General features: G+C 50.8%; 2 protein-coding genes across 2 annotated transcripts; one reads left to right on the top strand and one right to left on the bottom strand.

Moving 5' to 3' along the window:
* Window positions 1–3,260: 3,260 nt before the first annotated feature.
* VFPPC_15472 (meiotic chromosome segregation protein) lies at window positions 3,261–4,365 on the bottom strand (the record flags this gene model as incomplete). Its single annotated transcript, XM_018293225.1, has 3 exons — window positions 3,261–3,469; window positions 3,565–4,014; window positions 4,113–4,365. The coding sequence occupies 3 exons, from the start codon at window positions 4,363–4,365 to the stop codon at window positions 3,261–3,263; spliced, it is 912 nt and encodes a 303-aa protein (XP_018146239.1).
* A 7,306-nt stretch (window positions 4,366–11,671) lies between these two features.
* Window positions 11,672–14,397, top strand: VFPPC_02297 (tyrosine-protein phosphatase non-receptor type 6; the record flags this gene model as incomplete). The annotated part of the gene is made up of 2 exons (XM_018281970.1): window positions 11,672–13,291; window positions 13,357–14,397. The coding sequence occupies 2 exons, from the start codon at window positions 11,672–11,674 to the stop codon at window positions 14,395–14,397; spliced, it is 2,661 nt and encodes an 886-aa protein (XP_018146238.1).
* Window positions 14,398–15,462: the final 1,065 nt, after the last annotated feature.

Here is a 15,462-nt window from a genome sequence, read left to right as displayed (position 1 = left end):
TGCACTGAGCTTTTGCCTGTGTATTAAGCTAAGGCTGAGTTTAGGGTTACGGTCATGGTCTGGGTCATGTGCGAACTAGCCGTCCGTCCAGATTCCCAGGCAATTATTCACGAGGAGATTGCTCGTCTGACTCAAGATGGGGTCTCGAGAGGTATTCCGGCCGAACTCACATCAAACCTGCTCGCAAAGGCGTCGTTTACCGACTCCTTCATACGCGAAGTAATGAGGATGAAAGGCGATACACTTGGCACTGTGCGCATGACCACCAAGGAGACGCTGTTGGCTGGCTATGTTATCCCCAAAGGTTAAACAGAACGAAGCTCCCCCATTCAACGACTTGAGCTGAGAGCTAACGCGTGCAATAGGCTATCCGGTGTTTCCGATGGCATCATTAGCCAATCGTTCCGTGGAACACAATGGCCAGGATGCCGGTGTGTTCAACGGTGTGCGTTGGATGGGAAGAGACAAGCCTGCTGTCAAAACTGGCCCTGGGTATTTGGCTTTCGGGTTAGGGAGATGGGCTTGTCCGGGGCGGTTTCTTGCGATTGCCGAGATCAAATTGTTGGTCTTCACGCTTCTTGCTCGAATGGAAGCTGAGCTTGTGGGCGGGCAATACACCGTGGTGGACAAGCTCAATGCCACCAGTGTGCCACCGGAGGCGAAGTTCTTGCTGAAGGTTCGTGGGAAGTTTTCAGAATGATTTGGGTTGGATTTAGCTTGGTGTAGCGGAAGTTGTCTGTTGCAAAAAAGATGTGTTGTACGGAATATATCAAGGTTTACTTGCCCGGTTTGGTTCACAGCCTATGGATAGCTACAACTCGATTCAGTGGCCTGCTCGTTAGGTGACGGGGAAACGGAATTGTGAGTGCGATCGTTCCACATGTTGGATGCTTGTGAGACAGCTTTTCGAAGGCCCGCGATAGCATAATCTTACCAGATCGATTTGAGCTAAAATCGAACGCTTCTGCCACTAAACGACATCGGTTGGCTAGCCGTCCATGCTCAAGTGACTCTGGGAAACTCACAAACCAACTCACTGGCGTCTCGTCATGTTGATTGGGTTAAGAGCCTTTGGTTGTGTGTCGCATAGCTCTGACGAACTTCCAGAATCCAGATCCACCGCGGCCCGACGGCGGGTATGAGCTTCGTCTCCAGTGACATCAATCCTGCCATTACAACTGAAGCTTCTTTGGTAATCTCACTCTTCAATGGAAATGGAAACGGGCATACGAGCTTGGGCTGATGTCTCTTTATTCCCCACTGCAAGCCATGGTGGTTGGCAGTGCGCAGGAGACTGTGTTGTGGGCTTGACGTCCTTGTCTCGGGTCCGGCAGAACGCTTATTCCGAGTTGCGTCTGAAGGCAACCAACAGCTGACAGCAATGGCCCACGCAGTGGCCACGCCTGATTACGAGACACCCTGTAGCCTTGCCAGTCAAGCTTCACCTCAAATCGCCGACAACATTGAAGCTGCCTCTCACCAGCATCATCGCCAACAGCACTTCCGCAGCCACATCCCCCACCAAATTCGATTCCATCACATTTGGCACCTCTGACCTCACCGCAGACTTGCCTCTGGCGGTCAACACCTGCGGCGCCCGCATCCACCTCTACCCCCAACGACCCTTCCATCACGGCAGCACCACACGAAAGTCACCATGGCGCTCGACGAATACTACCACAACAAGATCGAGGCCATGAAGCTCGAGATCCTAAAGGGTCAAGCAGCTCTACGCCGACTCGAAGCCCAAAGGAACGACTACAACTCCCGCGTGCGGTTACTCAGAGAGGAACTCGGCCTGCTGCAGCAACCTGGTTCCTATGTCGGCGAGGTGGTCAAGGTGATGGGCACGAAAAAAGTCCTTGTCAAGGTGCATCCCGAAGGCAAATATGGTACACACTACCCGACTAGCTCCCTCTTATGTGGTTCATCAAATTCATAGCTGACAATTGTGGCCCTTTAGTTGTCGACGTCTCCGATAACGTTGACGTAGCCAAGCTCACTGCAGGGAAGCGCGTCACCCTCCTCTCCGACAGCTACAAGCTTGAGAAACTCCTCCCATCCTCCGTTGACCCGCTCGTCTCGCTCATGATGGTCGAAAAAGTCCCCGACAGCACATACGACATGATTGGTGGCCTGGACCAGCAGATCAAGGAAATCAAAGAAGTCATCGAACTGGGACTCAAGCATCCCGAACTCTTCGAGTCTCTGGGCATCGCTCAACCCAAGGGTGTCCTCCTCTACGGTCCTCCCGGTACAGGCAAGACTCTCCTCGCCCGAGCTGTCGCCCACCACACGGCATGCAAATTCATCAGAGTATCTGGCTCAGAACTTGTGCAAAAGTACATCGGCGAGGGTTCCCGCATGGTACGAGAGCTTTTCATCATGGCTCGCGAACACGCGCCTTCCATCATCTTCATGGACGAAATCGACAGCATTGGTTCATCACGAGTGGAAGGCTCTTCGGGAGGCGACTCAGAAGTCCAGCGCACAATGTTGGAACTCCTCAACCAGCTCGATGGCTTCGAACCCACCAAGAATATCAAAATCATCATGGCTACGAATCGTCTGGATATTCTGGACCCCGCCCTCCTACGACCAGGTCGTATCGATCGTAAAATCGAGTTCCCGCCCCCAAGCGTCGAAGCCAGAGCCGATATTCTGCGAATTCACAGCCGCAAGATGAATCTCACAAGAGGCATCAACCTGACCAAGATTGCCGAGAAGATGAATGGGTGCTCTGGCGCAGAATTGAAGGGTGTGTGTACCGAGGCTGGTATGTACGCCTTGCGGGAGCGAAGAGTCCATGTTACACAGGAGGATTTCGAGCTGGCCACGGCCAAGATTTTGAACAAGCATGATGACAAGGAGGTGTCGTTGGGCAAGCTGTGGAAGTGAGCTGGAGAGCAAGGGTACTTGGTTTGTGTTTATGGCCATGGGTGCATGATTTGGCTGGTCTGCATATATAGAGAGACTGGTATGTAAGGATAGCTAATGTACCATTATTCGGCGTGCCTTCTTGTTTTGCCAAGGACTTGTATGGCTGTGCCTGTCCTGTGATTGTTTACTTGGGTAAGGGCTGATGTTATGGGATATGCCGGATGTGCAATGTTGCATTATTACAGACAAAGGTTGCGGACACCCAATTTGGGCAACTGAGAATACGGACCAAACGGGTAGAGAAGTAATAGGATGTATTGTAGTAGCCATTCTACCATTGTCATTACTTGAATACAGTAGTAGGAAATCGCCCGGCCCGTCTAGCCCAACTTCTCGCCTTCAGGAGACGCAACTCCATGCAGCCCGCTATACTTGGACACTTCGGCCGGTTTCCAGCCATACTTTTGAAGGAGCTCCTTGTCCTCGAGCTGGTAAACCTGTACCTTTAGCGGGCGGCAGCATTTGATCATTTCCTTTTCGTTGTCGGCGCCGAATCCCCAAGCCGAGAGGTCGCCACCCGGGCAAGTACCTGCAAAACACTATTAGACACTAGATACGTATAGAATTGCCAAAATATTACTCTAAGCATATGGCGATGGACAGAAGGAAGGGCGGAACACGTACTCAAAGCCATCAAGAGATCCTGCTCGGCCAGAAACTCAATATTGTCACCAGCTTGGGCGGGGCTAGGATTCATAAAGTAACGACCCTGCTCGTCGAGGCCAGTGACTTGGAAAATGTTAATCACGTCATGGACATCAGACTCGTTGAGGCCGAAACGTTTAACAGCTCGAGTCAGGTTTGAGTGGCAATGGAAGTCGTATTGCTCTCCGGCGAGAACAGTGTTGATGTAAGGGTCACATCTCGTTCCGAGCAGATCATGCACTCTTCCACCGTGTGGGTCGACACCGTACCAATCCAGACTGTCGTGGATAATGGTAGCCAGGGGTCGCATGTATGGAAGAACGGACCAGAGGCGGTCGAAGGTGCTGACATGCGAGGCGTGAAGCTGCTTGGTGCGGCTTGCCCAGAAGCGTTCGCGGGGGTTATGGCGATTCCAGATGTTCAAATCCCCTGGCTCGTATTAGCCTCAATAGCGATACATGAAAGGATTGATGCGTGAGTGGTAGAGATTCATCGTATGTGAGAGAGCTGTCGGGCGGGATACTTACCAACTTGTGGCCCATCCGGAGTGCTGATTTTCACAATTGACCCGGCTGGTGCTTCCCATGCTCGACCTGACCGAATAGGAAGAGTGAATTCTTCAATAAGAACCCTAGGAGCTTTCTGCATGGCCGCATAGGCCTCTTTGTCAACGGCCAGAGGTGACCCAGCCGTGGGAAGATACGCAGGCGGAGCCTTGGGAATGTTATCTCTCGCCTTCTTGCGGTCTTCGAGACTTGTAACAGCTTGAACGTTAGACATGATGGCCGAGTTATCTTGTGGGTTTTAACGTTGCTTGAAACTTGTGGCGTATGCGCACTTGGAGTTCCGATGTTCGGCCCGTGTTGGTTTCTGGAGGATGATGAGGCTCATATAAGACTCTCAGCAGTCCTTGAACTGTATTGGTATCAGTAATGTTGCTTACAACGGGATGGTGTCATACCTTTTATCACCGGCATCAAATGTCACCCAGGGAATGTCCTTTGGGTAAATATTCTCGGCTTCGGAATTGAAAATGTGTTCCATTAGTCAGATATCGATGCCGTTCTCACCAAAGAGGGCGCATATTAATTTGTTGGGTGGATCGCAACGGAGGGGCGAGTCCGTCCTGTCAGCTACGCGGTGAACTGCCTCTAAGAGAAGCCATCAAATTCATTTTTACATTTTGACGATAGTGTTTAGAGGACATTGGAGACTAGACTACACTGCTATGAAACTTAAGTCTGGGCAAGAGCATGTGCTCATCATGATAGTTATGGTGATGTCTTTGCGCCGCAGTGTTTAGTCTGTCAAACGAGTTACCCTACGTGACCATACCCTGGCTTCGGCTTCGGCTTTGCATGACAAACCAAGTATATCCAGCTGTGGAGCAGATCTACTGGTTAAACACCGGCACCGGGCATAACGGCATGCTCTCTCTTGCATGATCACGTCAAGCTTGCCAGTCACAAAGAGAGAGGAGGGGCGGTCAATCACTGTCCATCTTAGGCCAGCCCTCTTACCTAACTGCGCACGCTTCAATCCGGTAAGCCTGCGAGGGCCAGGGCGCTCTTGTTTCTCGTTTTCACATAGCAGCAGGCCAGGTGAGAGTGCTGGAAACTGCTTCCGCCTCAGGTGTCTTCAAACATGACAGACCAGATTAAACGTCAAGTGTTCTTCGCCTGGCAGCTAGTGTCGGATCAGCATCCGCCGAAGGGACAAATCACACGCATCCACACTGGTCGACTGACCGGTTTGATTGCTGCGTTTGCAGGAGTCTAGAATCTTTGATCGGCGTGCCGTTCGAGGAGATCTGCACAACGACCTCAGTTGCGGCTTAAACTCGAACAAATCAACTGCCCTTTGACTGCTCATCCTTGACAGGTTGGACAGGTTGGACAGGTTGGTTGGTTGGTTGGTTGGTTGGCAAGTTGGGCAGTTAGCCAAGTGACTTCTCCAGACAGCAAAGTAGAAACTGTGACAAGCCTACCAAGACGCGTCTTTGTCTCAATGGATTGACGTACTAAGCACTTCAAGACCTAACCTCTCGACGAAAGACGGGTAGGCTTGTGTGCATGGATGCCTCGGTGGCATACTTGGGTTATTCGCTCCTCAAGTCAATAATTCTAGCGGTGTCTTCCTTGTCATGGACTGGCTGGATGCTTTGCCTCTGACGCAGGACAGTGACGCCCACAAGTAGAAGCGACGATCCCCCTCTGCAGCATCAAGTCGGCAAAAGGACCCTGCATCTTGATTATCAACCTGGCGGGAGCAAATGGCAGCCGCAAAACCAGGGGACCGAAATCGTTAGACGCTTGATGAAAACATTTGTGGTTGGATGGATATTCGAAAATAAAACTAGTGCTGGCGAAGGATCTTGGCTGGTGTGATGGACTGTTGGTTTCGTTGCCACTGTTGAGCTCCTTCTTGTCGAGAAACCGACTGTTTTTGGGCGGGACTGTGGTGGTGGGATGGTGGACAACATGCCACAATATGAACATTGAACAAGGCGGATCCTCAATCAAGAAGTGGTGGCTCTGCTCTGGCTGGTCATGTTTGAGAGGAAGGGAATATTGTCACGATCATGTCCATAATTCTGTTTGATGTGAGCAGAGCACCTACTTAGGTGCTTGACTAATCTAGACTTCACGTTAGTTGGTCGCTCCTTCCTAAATCTCAAGACCGAGTCGTCAATCCGCCCATGCCCTCGTAATTCCCCTCTCCAGCTCACAGGCAACTTGGGATCAAGATCCCATGGCATCAGCATTCAATGTTGGGTCCGCATTCGCGACCAGATGCGATTTTTCCTTGAAGAAAGTCGAAGCTTCCCATGCTAAAGACAACTTGCATCAACCATCAAAGCTGCCGCATTGTACATGGTCGTCTGGTAACGTGAGCTGGTTGGAAGCAGAATGATCTCCTATCTGCGGTGATTGTCGTCCAAGGTGACTTGGGGAACACAGCGATTATGTTTACCAAATCTTGCGGCTAACATGCTTGTCGCGTCCCAGGCTGGTTTAATCCCGTCGACGCGATGATTCCCTTACAATGGAGTGCCAGACTACATGCGACAGTCAACTTAGGACTTTGACATTTTCCTCCTCATGGTGCCGTTTTCAGTTTCAGCTGAAGGCAGCTTTAGAGACTGAGGCGACGAGGAACGGAATTTGTTCTTGGCTGCATGGACTTTGAGCATGAAACAGCTCAAGCTTATTTCCAGCAAGGGGTCTGGAGGTATTTCCGGCGAACAAGCTCCGGCCCTGCTAGCCCAAGCTTGTGCAGCTCATGGAGCGATCACCCGGGCAAGTATCCAGCAACACGGATTTTCATTTGTTCTTCCTTTCCAGAATGGAATGGCACTAAAACGAAAAGGACATCTGCACAGCAGTTTCTGACATTGACCAGACCTGGGACATCGCGCCGCGAGACCTTTGAAAAAAGCTCATCAACAGGACTGGTGCTTGACTCGCTTGGGCGCAGGAAAGAAAGCTTGGACCAACCAAGTGTGGCAAGATGGTCCAAAAAGAGAACCGAACCAAATCGCTTTTGTGACGTCATGTCTTGGTCGTGTGTTCTGACTCTCGAGGATCTCAAGTGCTATGCACAACCCGACTCGCATTAGAACGCAACATAGTCTGTACATCACCAAAAGAATCGACTCAAGGTTGCCAGTGGTGGTGAAAGCTTCATTGACTTCAAGTTACCAGGGTCTATCTCATTGTGTCTGGACAATATCCAACCCCCAACATCCAACCCCCATCCGGGGTTGGATGTGCCTTGCTGGTTACTAAAGGCAAAGCCTAGCATGGTGGAATCGGCTGGACTACACTCCGCCCATACCTTGCCTGCACTTCGTCTGGAACGTACTTACTGATGCCTTCACCGATGATGCATGCGTCAGGCGGCCGGACGGTTATGTTGGTGTCGTGGAACCTGACCTTGCACCAAAATTGCAAATTGGATGCTCGGCGTCTATGACACACTGGGCATGAAGTTGAGGTCTGTAGAAGGGTTGCAAATTCATTTATCGAGTCATTTTTTATCCAGCAGGTGATGCAGACGGAGCTTCTCTGGTTGGATACAACAGGCAGCGACGCATGACTGGGAGACTGGGAGCCAGGGCACGAAGAGTGCCCAATTCATCCACCCGGGGTCCATGGCTTGTGTTGTTTAGAGCATTCAATTGCCACAGATTGAGTGATAATAAGTGCATTTACAGAGGACAGTTACAGCACTGTACTGTAAGCACTAATATGTATAGTGCAGTCATCGATTTGGAGTTGAAGAAAAGGAAAGCTGGCAACGCAAGTTCAAGCAATGATGAGTACTCCATACTGTCCGGTATTACACTGAACCAAAACAGTCAAAGGGCAATGGGCTAGTGGATCTTCAAATGTTCGATGTGGATTTCTCGAGATTCTTAAAGAGTCTGGACCCCGTGTGCCAAGTCAACTTGCGGCGCTGTGACGTTTTGCTGGGGCGCCACCAAAGACTTGGTTGGCGGAAGACGCAGGCGAGCCCCTCTGACGCCGCTCTGACGCCGGCTTGGAGCGTCAAGATGTTCATGGAGACCTTTCTGGCAGTCTGCTGGCGCTCATGGCGGAGGAGAAAACGCCCTAGCGGAACTGCAATGGCACTCAAATGGCACTCTAGGGAGAGACCCTTGGCGCCTCAATGACGACGAGGCCGCAAGGTGGGCTGGACAAGCCCGACATCAAGGAGACCATCGGTCAAGGAGTTGGTGTGGAATGGGAAAAGAAAACACCAGACATCAATGGCACAAGGTGCATGGGATGATGATAATTTTCTCTCTTGAAGATACTTGATGACAGCATACAGTTCGATATCACCTTGGAAAGAGATGTCGAGTGCGTAAGGGAAGACAAACATGTCAGGGTCTAGTCGGAATATTCACCAATTCCTAACATTGGACCTCACATCGAATCTGATGGCAAGTACTTGGTGAAGCCTGGCATCAACTGATCTGGCCGAGATTTGACTTTACCAGTTGACGCCAGGACATCCTCTGGCAGGTACCCGCTACTGCCTGGGGCATAGTGGCGGCTGGCAAAAGCCCACGGCAGGCCCTTTGGGGATTTTGGGCAGACAAGTACTGGGTACAGGGAGGCACCAGGGGGCACCAGACGGGACATGAACCAGCACTTGAGCACACATGGGCTCGACTCCCCATGGATGTCAAATGGGATCTGCTCTGGTATAGCTTGGCTCATCAATAATGAAGCCAAGGGCACAGTTGACAGGGCATCGAATCAGTTTGATCAAATTTGATGCGTGTTGAAGCGAGTTCGGGATTCGACTCAACCGTGACCGTGATACAAAGCTCGTCTTTGAAGTTTGGGGAGAAATATCTCGTGTGGTCAAAACTATTCACGTCTCCAGCCACCAGACCAGACATCAGTCTCTTGACCCAATATCGAAGGCGAATGTACTTCGTAATTGGCCTTGATATCAAACACCCTACTCACCCGATTCTCGAGCACGCGTCGCAGTCAAGGCAACTTTGAGAAAATACAGAGCACTGTACTTGGCAGGAGCAGTTTGCGTCAACTGGGGTTGGTCGCAGTCGTTCCATGGACCATTGGATGTAGTCGAGACCGAGGGTTGTCAGATAGCAGCGTCGCGCACTCACTCACCAGTGTCAGCCTGGGACCGAATGGCTGCTGAGGGATTCAACAAGTCGGGCAAGCTGACATATATGCCATGCATACAATCCCTCCAAAGTTCCTAGGTACCTAGGTAGCTGTATCCCAGTTTCCAAGTTTTCGGAACCACCAGGCACACCAAACCACACCGGTCGAGGTAGTGTGCGGATATCGACTTGTCTGGAACATGCCATGTCTGTCAGATGGCGAATCTTGGTGGTGTCGTTTGGCCCCCGGCAGTGGATCTCGAACACGGGGGGTGGGTTTCGCAATTGCTTGTCTTGTCTGGCAATCTGGTTACTGGTGTCTCGAGGTGTCTTGGTTCAATGTTCAAATGTTGCTATCCTTCCATGCCCAGTGCAGGTGAATTTTTGAGATGTCTGGTGGTTTCTCGTCAATGTTGTTGGTTTTGGACGGCCACCGAAAAGTGATGAATTAAATCGCTCCGATCCAGTCAAGTCTCAAGCTGGACCAGACTGGGTTTGTATGTACTCCGTACCAGATCAGACATTTGACTCCTGAGCAAACTTGATCAGACCAGACCAGACCAGACACTATGGAGACCAGACACGTGCCTCTGGTGCCCTGTGCCCTGTGCTGCACCATGCACCAAAACTCCAGTCAAGTCAATTAACCAGACGACATGGAAGGCAAGTGTCAATCCAGTCGTGCGGTTTTGCTTTGCGGCGATGCAATTTCATTCTCGCCAACCTCCCTGTTGCCGCTGACCTACCAATTTGAACAGAGGCACAAAAAACAACAGCATTGCTGCTCCTCGACATCTTGTTACCTGGGCTGGGTACACACAACACGTCTCGAGCCTGTCGTGCACCGGTTCAAGGTACCGACCAACTCAAATCCCACTGGAGCATCCAGCCCTGTCCTGTCTGGTCCATCAATTCCATCATTCATCATTCATCATTCACCATCCACATCCACATCAACATCCACTCTCCCACACCACACCCTCGCTCGTCCATCCGGCCCCTTGTCTCCCTGCCCTGTCCCCATGTCAACATGCGCTAATCTGGTCCAGAGCACGTCAGTCCGACTTTTGACAAAAAGAGGTTGACAGTCAGGGAGAGAGACAAGGAGAGAGCCGCTTCTCTACCCATCCCCATCGCATCCATGCACAAGACCCTCTTCCGTCCGTCGTGGTACCCCAAGCAACTTGACCGATTAGCGTCAAATCCCAAGCCTCGAGCCTCGTCCGGGTCCTGACCGCTGCTGTTGGCGTCAATCTGTTCCACTGTTCGCCTGTTCGCCTGTTCACCTTCCCGACCACCCCCCTTGAAATTCTCCTGGACTATTCCGGGTCATCCTGTTGCTATCTTTTTCTTTTGCTGTTCGGTGTTCCCCTTCAATGATCCGACCCAACGACACGCATTGCGGAGGACTGAATTAGCACAGACCAGACTTTCTTTTATATCATCCTGTACTCCTCACCCCCTCTAGCGTGCTTCTGTCTCTTTCTCCCTTGAATTCCCTTCTTCCTTTTCTGTGTGTGTGTGTGTGTTCTATCCACACAGTTCGACCCTACCTACTGTTCCTCGGCACCTTGAGGTTTGAAGGAGACAACGCACGAGCTTTCTTTTTCTGCCTTGTGTTTCTATTTGCAACCTTTGTTGTTGGATAGCCGCCCCCGCTGGCAAGAGGGACAAGCTTTCACCCCGTGGCGCCGCGCGCTTCGCCTTAGAAATCATTCTCTGTTAAAGTTCTGGGAAACGCCACCAGCTACGTGAGACCCGGGGCTCTGGGTCCTGATCTTTGTTGCCACCAGACTCAACCAGACGTCAGTCATCCACAAAACAACCACTGTTCTGCCTCAGGGCATGGTCCCTTTTTCGTATTTCTCACACTACCGCCACTCTTCATCTCTGACGTCGTGCGTACTGGCTCCATTTTTTTCGCCATTGTTGTCGACTTCCACCTCGTTCTGGTTCGGATTTTCATTCATCTTCACATCTCGAAGCCAGCATCTCGTCTTTTTTCTCGACACCTCTTCTTCTGCGGAGCATACAGCAACGAACCCCTTTGGGCCCCGCCACCAACAAGTTTAGCAACAATTATACTTTGAACCCTCTCCAGCCTCTCTTCACCACCAAATCCACGTGTCACAGCTCTTGCCATGACTTCATAGTTTCTAGTTCGTTTAGGGCCTTAGGTTTTCGCGCTATAGGCCGTGTTTCATCGTTCAAAGCGTCACCACTTTATCTTTCCATGCACGGCTTTACATTCGGCACGCAAACTTGCCCGATTTAATTCTTTACGAGATGAAGACTCAGTCGCGGCATTCTCCTGCCGCGCCGAGTCCTTATTCCCACCACCATTCTCATGGCTCACGTTCACATAGGGTGACCAAATCCACAACATCCCCGGCGACTTCACCGAGAGCACCATATTCTGTCGGCCAAGCTTACCCCCCGATGTTGTCCCCTACAATCGCTGCGGAGGGTGGACGGGCACCAAGTCCCAACTACTTTGGACTCGTTATCGAACCTGGCAACGATCCAAGGGAATCATCAGGACTGGCGAGAGAGAACTGGAGCCCAAGCTCTTCAGTAAAGTCCTTTGCGGCCGCCTTACCGAAGCAGATTACTTTGGATCCGAATCCTGAATTCGAAGCATTCAAAAAGGCTGCAGATCTCAACAGAGGCAAGTCATTTTCACTTGCTACGTCCCATGCTATGCCACCAACATCACACCCCACACCTATTCGACCTCGGCCACCCAGATGGCACACGTACACAAGCGACACGGGCTCCGATGCCTCCTTTCCCAAGTCTGTCAGTTCCGTCAAGCCAAAGTTGATGAATAAGAGCGACGCCGACCAGAATAGTCTGCACGACTCAGCATACGTCTCCTCAGATTCGAAACGCAACTCGGAATCTTCTTTCATGCCAACCCAGATCACTGGCATGACGCCATTTGAATCACCGGGACAGCTTGAAACACCTCTCCAACGACCTTCTCTGCCCTCAGCAGATCCCAACGATTCTCGGCTGTCATTGACCCTACCCCGTGCGGACCCTCCATCACCGGAATTGGCTGATATAACTCGTGCTACTACTCTGCCGCCAAAACTGGATCCTGGATCACCGTCTATGATATCTGGTGACGAGCTCAAAAATTTGATACAAGGTAACGGAGAGTCCAATATGCTCCTGTTGGATATTCGCTCTTCTCAAAGTTTTGCCCAGTCTCGTATTGAGGGGGCATTGAATCTCTGTATACCAACCACTCTCCTCAAACGTGCCACTTTTAACCTCAAAAAGCTTCAGCAAACATTTCAGGGCAATCTAGATTCCGAACAGTTCTCAAAATGGCGTGAGATGGAGTGGATTATTGTGTATGATGCTCATGCATCCGACAAGCGTGATGCGGTCACGGCACAAAACATGATCAAGAAGTTTACCAACGAGGGTTACGCAGGGAATACCGCAATACTTCGTGGAGGATTTACAATATTCAGCACATCATTTCCCGAGCTTATTGACAGATCGTCAAATTCACAATCGCCGACAGGAGAGAACTGCAGCAATTTGAACAAGAGTGCACTTGCGCCGGTAATTGGTGGTGTCAACCTGCCAACGATGAATAACGACCACAATCCTTTCTTTTCTAATATCAGACAGAATATGGATCTTGCAGATGGCGTGGGTCAGTTCGACATTGGTCGTCCTCAAGACTTGGAATCGCCATTACTACCAAGCTGGCTCAGGGACGCATCATCCCAGAGTGACCATGGCAAAAGGGTTTCCAACAAATTTTTGAATATTGAGCTGGATGAGCAGTCACGAATGAGAACTGCATATGCTGCATTTAATCCCAAAGAAAAGCCCCAGGACTGCAAGTTCCAATTGTCGGGTGTTGAAAAGGGCGCAAAGAATCGCTACAAAGACATTTTGCCATTTGAGCATGCCAGAGTCCGATTGCAGGAGGCCCGTGACGGATCGTGTGACTACGTCAACGCGAGCCACTTGTCCGCCTCAAGGAGCAACAAGCGATATATTGCAACCCAAGGGCCACTGCCTGCGACATACGAGGTGAGCTTGTGAACCTTGCAGCCTTGGTCAAATGAAGGAAACGTCAGCTAATCATCCATGTTTAGGACTTTTGGTCTGTGATTTGGGAGCAAGACATCCGCGTCATTGTCATGTTGACTGCCGAGAGTGAAGGTGGCCAACTCAAGTGTCACCCATACTGGAAGGGTCGAGATTTTGGACCGATTAGGCTGAAGGCGCTTTCCGAAAAGAAAGCTTCGTTGGACATTGATAAGCACCGGTCTGAATCGAGCTCGACGCCTTCGTCCTTCCCGACACAAGAATTTGGACGAAGACGCGCAAACACAACTACTACCTTTCAGTCACCGAGCCCAGCTCCTCAAGGCCCAGGACATTCAGATACACCATATGTCACGATTAGAAAGTTTGCCTTGTCCCACGCTGCGCACCCCTTTGCGCCGATGCGAGAGATCACCCACCTGCACTTTGCAGCCTGGCCCGACTTTGGAACTCCGGCTCAACCGTCTCATCTTCTTGCCCTTGTTGAACTTGCCAATTTAATGCAACGAGCCGCCATGCCGGTGGAGACGACATCCATCGTCGGCTCCAAGATTCCGACGATTGACTCGATCCCGGTCACTTGGTATGATGAACCGGAATCAGATGCCAACTCTCGGCCGATGCTTGTGCATTGCTCAGCGGGATGTGGAAGAACCGGAGCATTTTGCACGGTAGATAGTGTGATTGACATGCTGAAGCGTCAGCGACAGGCCAATTTGTCGGCAGGGCGTGCTCGGGACAGCGAGGGTGACGTCAAAATGGACATTTTGGACGATTCGATCTCCCCGATGACTACCAAGGAACCAGCTTCGCAGGGGTTCTTTGACAGAGGCAACGGTAGCACTAATTTCCAGGCATGGGAATCATGTGGTATCGACACTGCATGGCTCCAAGACGATGGAATCGACTTGATTCAGAAGACGGTGCAAGATTTCAGAGAACAGCGACTTAGCATGGTCCAGAGTCTGCGACAATATGTACTGTGCTACGAAACCATCCTGGAATGGCTCAGCAGGATGCAGGATAAGACTTCAAGTTCCATCAGTGGCAGGGCGCGAAGTGGCAGTCTTCAGCAAGTTAGAAGTTGATCAACGCATTAACATTGGAGGAAGTTGGACAGCTGCGTCCTGATGGCAACGACCGACAGACGCAGCAGAGATGGGGGGATTGGAGGGGATTCGAATCATGGAGTTGCATAGCATACAGCAACACGCCGGGTTTTATTTTCGTTTCTTTTCGTTTCGGTTTTCTATTTCCCTACGCCCAGAGGCGGAGCGGGAGAAATTCATGGGATCGGCGAAATTGTTTGGGGTTCGGAAGCATCTTCTCTTGGGTTGGGAGTGTTACCGAACCAAAACAGGGCGTTTTGGAATTAATTGATATTGGAACCCGGATACTCTTTTCAGGTCCGGGTCTCGGAATTGCATGAGCGACAGCAAGCACCTCCTGGAGAGAGGTTGCTAGATTCATAAAAGCGGACACAGTCCCAAATCTCACGCCATAGGAAACGAGCAACAAAGTAGGATGCCTGATGATTGTTTTTCTGCTTTGGGTTGTTTTCTTCTTCAGGGTCACGATGGAATAGGGCGTGCTAGATAATATGCAACCCCAGACGACCTATGTTTTGTAACAGTATTTATTACAGTAGGATGAGTGTTATTATCATCATACATCAACGCCTTTTACAGATTCAGATTTACTACGAGTGTTGTGACTGATGGTGAGGGCTGGGGCTAGATATGAGACGGAGACTTGATTACTTGATATCAATGGGTGAAGCCGTGCCATCACATCTACAATGGTGTAGTAAGTACTCTGGACATGACGGTAAAATAGCCCCTGGCACAGAAATCTGTCCATGCTGCCTACCTAGGTAGAGGGAGTATGATATGACGTATCAACTTTGGACATGCACAGCTGTCGCAAATGAGAACCGGTGGCTAGCAACTAGCAAGATTCCATGGCCAAAGATCTGCCCGCCCGCATCGCATTGCATGCCCATGCATTGGAACTCGGCGCATGCACTCCGGATTCAGATTCGGGAGGGGGCTGGGGCTAGAGCTGGCGACCATGTGCCAGGCTATCGGATGTGACAGGACATATGACATCAAATGACTTCCTGTCTTGTTGCTTGCGGAGGGCAATGGTCGTTT

Source organism: Pochonia chlamydosporia, chromosome 2 (genome assembly GCF_001653235.2).
Source record: "Pochonia chlamydosporia 170 chromosome 2, whole genome shotgun sequence".
Taxonomy (NCBI): domain Eukaryota; kingdom Fungi; phylum Ascomycota; class Sordariomycetes; order Hypocreales; family Clavicipitaceae; genus Pochonia; species Pochonia chlamydosporia.
Note: the sequence above shows the minus strand (reverse complement) of the source record. Positions and strands in the feature narration are given on the sequence as shown.